Genomic DNA, 6,033 nt, shown 5'->3' on the forward strand with positions numbered 1-6,033 from the left:
ATTTGATGACTCTTAAGTCATTTCTCGTACTTGGGTCTACCATCGTTTTCTCTTTGTTCGTAGGTATGTCTTTACTCCAAGACAAGTAAATCAAAAGTATTATTTTGCGTCGCATCATAATTAATTATTGAATCCTACTTTCTATTATTAAAACTCAAACTTTAAGATTTCATGATCATTATCATTTAATCTCTCCTTTATAATGGACCTTTGCCTTGGACATGTTCCATTGCGCAACTCTGATATATGGAGGTAATATCAATTACCTTGGCTTAGTTTCACTTTCTCCCATTGTGCATTCGATGAGAAACATGTTTCTCTAGAAAGCACCAATTCAGGCAATACAGGTTTTGCTTATTCGAAAGAAATGTATCGCCCTCCTGTTACACACGGCGAACACGAGGGCCATGCTGAACGGAGTGCCAGGAGATAGGGTCTACCATGCACGAGGTTTGAGGCAGGGGGACCCAACGTCTCCCATGCCGTTTGTGGCGGCGATGGAATCCTTGTCTGCCATGATCACTAAGGCGACAGAGAGCGGACTCTTTGGGAACCTGGCAGCGATATCACCCTTACAGAGGTTATCCATCTATGCTGATGATGTGGTTATATTCCTAAAACCGGAGAGGAGGGAGTTATGGGCTGTGAGACAAATTTTAGGCCTCTTTGGAGAGGCCTCGGGCCTAAAAGTGAACTATAGAAAGACGTCGGCCACCCTGATTCGTGGATCTCATGAGGATGAGGAGAGGACCACCCAAACCTTGGGTTGTGAGTTGGCGCGGTTCCCGATCAGATATCTGGGGCTCCAATTAGCTCTCAGACCCCTGACTAAAGCGGAGTGGCAACCGATGCTGGACCGAGTTATCAAATGCGTGCCATCGTGGCAAAGAGGGCTCATTCGGAGAGAGGGGAGGCTTGTGCTGGTGAACTCAGTGGTGGCGGCAAGGGCAGTGCACCAAATGGTGGTTGCAGAGGCCCCGGTCTGGCTGCTGGAGGAGATAAACAAATGGATGAGAGCGTTTTTCTGGGCTGGCAAGGATGAGGTCCAAGGTGGGCAGTGCCTAGTAGCATGGAAAACCATATGTAAACCCAAGAGCTTTGGCGGCCTAGGAGTGAAGGATCTAAGATTGCAGGGCTTGGCGCTCCGAGTGAGGTGGTTCTGGCTCAGATGTATGGACACGACAAGGCCATGGCAAGGGTTGCCAGGGCTAAAAGACCCTGAGGCGGAGGAGGTGTTCTAGAGCCTCGCTCACTTCAAAGTGGGGGATGGGCTCTCGACATACTTCTGGAAGGATAGATGGATCAACGGGTTCACCGCAGAGGAGTTGGCACCCAGAGTTGTTGTGAGGGTCCCTACAAGGAGGAAGAATGAGCGGCTGGTAGGAGAGGCACTCCCTGAGGATGGATGGATAGACGACATGGCAGGAGATATGACAGAGGAGCTATGGAGGGAATGTCTGATTCTTTGGGAGGCAGTGGAAACTGTGGAGCGGGACGCTGGAAGCCGGGACCACATCTCCTGGAAAGGGGTGGAATCCGGAAGGTATTCGGCGAAAGCTACCTATGGTATGCTTTGCCAGGGGAGCGTCAGGTGGAGCATGAGTAAGCCAGTTTGGGGATCCTTCTCCCCAATGAAGTGCAAGATGTTCGCATGGCTGGCCCTGAGATATCGGTTGTGGACCTCGGACAGGAGGGCGAGACACAGACTACAGGAGCACCCGGATACTTGCTACACATGCCTGCAGGAGGAGGACAATGTGGATCATATTCTAACCCTTTGTCCGTATGCGAGATAGGTATGGTGCAGGGTCTTACACAGTGCGAGCTTACGGCTTACGGACCCAGGAACCACAGGAAACCTGCAGAGATGGTGGACGGAGACCCGCAAGCAAGTGAGGAGGACTGACAGGAAGCGCTTCGACTCCATGGTGATTTGCATGGCTTGGCCGCTCTGGAAGCAATGGAACGCGAGGGCTTTCGGGGACACAAGGAGGCAGAGGAATGTGGATCAAATGCTACAAGAGATTAGAGATGAATTCCATCTGTAGGAGAGGGCAAAGAGAGAGAGGAGTTTAGATATCGCGAGAGAGTAGGCCTAGACGGAGTGGGGGTGTGTGTGTGTTCTCGGGCTGGATGTTTGCATCCGGTTACCGAATCTTGTAAATGTTGTTGCTCTCTTCTATAAAGATAAGGCACGCTTTTCGCGTGGTCTCGAAAAAAAATGTATATGCTGGAGACTAGAAACAAGCTAATTAATGTAGTGTTCTGGCATTGTCGTCGAGGTCCTGGATTTACTCTCTAAGTTTGATGAACGCATGCGTGTGGAGATTTTGGCTATGTGGTGGACTTCGTGGAACAACCGAAACAAAGTTCGTGGGGTGGTGATGCTCTGACGGGAATTGAGATTACACATCGAGCTCTCGTGCTTGCTGCTGATTCCCTAGAGTTTGGCAAATCGGAGAGGGAAAAATACCCCGATTGATGTTTACAACAGGGAACCGCGTGGAATCTGATGCTCTTAAACTGAATGTTTATGGTGCTTATAAGCCTGGAGACTGTTTTGCATGCTGGGGCGTCATTGCAAGGGGCCATGAAGGCCATGCTATTTCAGGAGCTGCAGGGCGTGTCGATGGCATTCGGGATGTCTTCATGCATGGCTGAGCTTAAAGCGGATTTACGCCCAGCTGGTGGCAACAAGTGTGATCATTGAGACTTACGCCCAGCTGGTTATGTTCGCCATGAATAGCATAAAAGCGGGTTTCTCCTCAGCTGCAGGAATTCGAGAAGAATTCAAGCTACAGTGGCGGACATGGTTTTCCAGGTGCTTGGTTATCTATTGCAGGAGAGGTGTCAAAGGTGCTGCTCTGAGCTCGCCAAAATCGCTGCTCTGAGTAATTATATTCCAAACAGAAAGAAATGCAAAGAAAGCATTGTAAAAGTCAACCCGTTTATTTGTGTTTAATCGATCCCCTCAATAAAACTTAGAAACGCCAGACAGACGTGAACCCACATCGTCTTGGCGGCTTTTGTACGGCCAGAAGAGTCCAATATCTGATCGCACGTTCAGATGGCGCCACGATGCACGATACTAGTAGTTTAATTATCTTCGAAACCTAGAGACCTAATGATTGATCAGTTCAGGTTGTGATTATCTCATCAAGAAAGAGCATACTTTTTGTTTTTGAAACGATGGAGCACACACACATTCAGATGGCCAAATTAACACTGCCGACCGATCCCCTTCCGTTAATGCGTGCGACCATTTCTGGCTGCAAGACGTGCATGGCTCAAACAGCCTAGTTCGTCTCCCCTCTTCCCCCTACGTGCCAGGCACCACGCACCACCATGTCGGTCGCGGCCGGCCACTCCTTGATCCACGAACCCCGTATAAAGCCCTGCCAGCCGCGCCGGACTCTCCATCACCACGACGACGGCGACATTGCCCCCTAGAAGAACGAGATAGCCATGGCGCGACTGACGATGGCATCGGCGGCGGTGGCGCTGCTCCTCCTCGCTGCAACGTCGGCGTCAGCCTCGCCGATGGACTACGGCGGCGCGTTCGACAAGTGCCTCCAGTTCTTCGAGGCGCAGAGGTCCGGCAAGCTCCCCGCCGAGCGCGCCGTCAAGTGGCGCGGCGACTCCGGCCTCACCGACGGCTACTTGCAAGGGGTACGCGCGCACGACTCCTAAGTCCTAATGCGATCGATGGTTTGCCGATTTGCTGATGGAGAATGTGACAATGTGTGTAGGTGGATCTTGTGGGCGGGTACTACGACGCCGGCGACCACGTGAAGTTCGGGTTCCCGATGGCGTACGCGGTGACCATGCTGTCGTGGGGCGTGCTGGAGTTCGAGAAGGAGATGGTGGCCGCCGACGACCTCAACCGCGCCCTCGACGCCATCCGCTGGGGCACCAACTACTTCCTCAAAGCCCATACCGAGCCCAACGTCCTCTGGGTCCAGGTACCATTACATCACCGCTTCTCAACCAAGCCCAGCGCAGCCCAGAATCACACTTACGTTTTTTTTCTGAATCAATCAAAGGTGGGCGACGGGGACAGCGACCACCTGTGCTGGGAGCGCGCGGAGGACATGTCGACGCCGAGGACGGCGTTCAAGATCGACGCCAGCCACCCAGGCTCCGAGGTCGCCGGCGAGACGGCCGCAGCGCTCGCCGCAGCCTCCAAGGCATTCCGGCACTACGACTCCATGTACGCGGACCTGCTGCTCATGCACGCGAAGCAGCTCTTCTCCTTCGCCGACACGTTCAGGGGCAGGTACGACGACTCCCTTCAGTGCGCCAAGAAGTTCTACCCCTCCGCCTCCGGGTACCAGGACGAGCTTCTGTGGGCGGCGGTGTGGCTGTACGAGGCCACCGGCGACGAGACCTACCTCGACTACGTCGTCCGGAACGGGGAGTACCTGGGCGGGACCGGGTGGGCCGTGCGCGAGTTCTCCTGGGACAACAAGTACGCCGGCATCCAGGTGCTCCTCTCCAAGGTGCTCCTCGCAGGCGGTGGCGGCGACTACGCCGACACGCTCAAGCAGTTCCAGGCCAAGGCCGAGTTCTTCGTGTGCGCCTGCATCCAGAAGAACGGCGGCAACAACGTCAAGACCACCCCGGGGGGCCTCCTCTATGTCGCCGACTGGAACAACATGCAGTACGTGTCCTCCTCGTCCTTCCTCCTCACAGTCTACGCCGACTACCTCGCCGAGTCCGGCGACACGCTCAAGTGCCCTGACGGCGAGGTCAAGCCGGCCGAGATCCTCGGGTTTGCGAGGAGCCAGGCGGACTACGTCCTGGGAAAGAACCCGCTGTCGATGAGCTACATGGTGGGCCACGGCGACAAGTTCCCGTCGCACGTGCACCACCGCGGCGCCTCCATCCCGTCGGTCTCCGCCGTGAGCGACACTGTCGGGTGCATGGCCGGCTTCGACGCCTACTACAACAGCCCGGGCGCCGACCCCAACGTGCTCCACGGCGCGCTCGTCGGCGGGCCGGACTTCAACGACGGTTTCCTCGACGACCGCTCCAACTACCAGCGCGCCGAGCCCACCCTCGTCGCCGCGGCGCCCATGTGCGGCGTCTTCGCCCGCCTCGCTGCCGAACCCGCCTCTTCCGGCGGTGCCGGTGACAGCACCACTGGCTACCAGCCACCGGCGTCGACGTCGCACGAAGGAGGCGCGCCGCTGGAGTTCGTGCACACGGTGACCAACTCGTGGACGACCAACGGCGTGGAGCACTACCGGCACGCCGTGACGGCAAAGAACACGTGCGGGCAGCCCATCACGTACGTGAAACTGCACATCAAGGAGCTGACGGGTGCCATCTATGGTGTCTCCGCCACTCAGGCCAAGGAGATGTACGAGTTCCCGTCGTGGCTCAGCAGGCTCGAGGCCGGCGCCAAGCTCGACATCGTGTACATCCAGGAGGGCGGGCCCCCGGCAAAGATCTCCGTCGTCGACTACAAGACGGGCTGAGATGTCATGGAAGTGCCGTAGGGATCATCGTGACATGTTCTTTTTATTTTCTTTCTTTACCTTTTCTGGTTTTATTTTGCGCCCACCTTTTCCTCTCTGTCTGTACCATTATCTGAGGTTGAAATCGAGAAGAACATCTTCGAACTGTTTGCGTTGTACTGTTTGGTTTAAGAATTCAGACGAGTGCTAATGACAGGATTGCATTTTTGTGCCGGGTGAAAATTTTACACGTTTCCTAATTTTCAGCTAGCTGAAATTGCAATTCGGTTCAAGTCAGATCGTTGTCCGTCCATTTTCTACCGGTGGCACGAATCTTGGTGCTCTCTTATTGCTATTTGCTACATAGTCGATCGCTCGTCCGCGTCTCAGCATGCACCCTCAAGTCAGATCCGGTTTTTCTTGCACCGGTTTTTCTATGGTTGGTTCTCTTTCGTCGTTTTTTTTTTTGAATTTTGGGATCCGTGCCTGTTTGTCCGTTGCTCTATATACCCGTTCATTATTCCTTTTCCCTTTCTTTTTCAATTCATTATCTCTGCCTCGGGGGACAGAGCTC

General features: G+C 54.4%; 1 protein-coding gene across 1 annotated transcript; it reads left to right on the forward strand.

Moving 5' to 3' along the window:
- Nucleotides 1–1,418: 1,418 nt before the first annotated feature.
- On the forward strand, nt 1,419–5,480 carry LOC124671129 (endoglucanase 13-like). Its single transcript, XM_047207553.1, has 6 exons — nt 1,419–1,543; nt 1,808–2,044; nt 2,548–2,632; nt 3,451–3,669; nt 3,750–3,962; nt 4,044–5,480. The coding sequence occupies exons 1-6, from the start codon at nt 1,419–1,421 to the stop codon at nt 5,478–5,480; spliced, it is 2,316 nt and encodes a 771-aa protein (XP_047063509.1).
- The last annotated feature ends 553 nt before the right edge of the window (nt 5,481–6,033 follow it).

Source organism: Lolium rigidum, chromosome 7, assembly GCF_022539505.1.
Source record: "Lolium rigidum isolate FL_2022 chromosome 7, APGP_CSIRO_Lrig_0.1, whole genome shotgun sequence".
Taxonomy (NCBI): domain Eukaryota; kingdom Viridiplantae; phylum Streptophyta; class Magnoliopsida; order Poales; family Poaceae; genus Lolium; species Lolium rigidum.

Excerpts from the sequence above, each read along its gene's own strand:
- LOC124671129 (XM_047207553.1), top strand. The coding sequence starts at position 1,419 with ATGGCAGGAGATATGACAGAGGAGCTATGGAGGGAATGTCTGATTCTT. Across the intron at positions 2,633-3,450 it reads AGCTGCAGGGCGTGTCGATG|AAGAACGAGATAGCCATGGC; the intron begins GCATTCGGGATG and ends ATTGCCCCCTAG. Across the intron at positions 3,670-3,749 it reads CCGACGGCTACTTGCAAGGG|GTGGATCTTGTGGGCGGGTA; the intron begins GTACGCGCGCAC and ends CAATGTGTGTAG.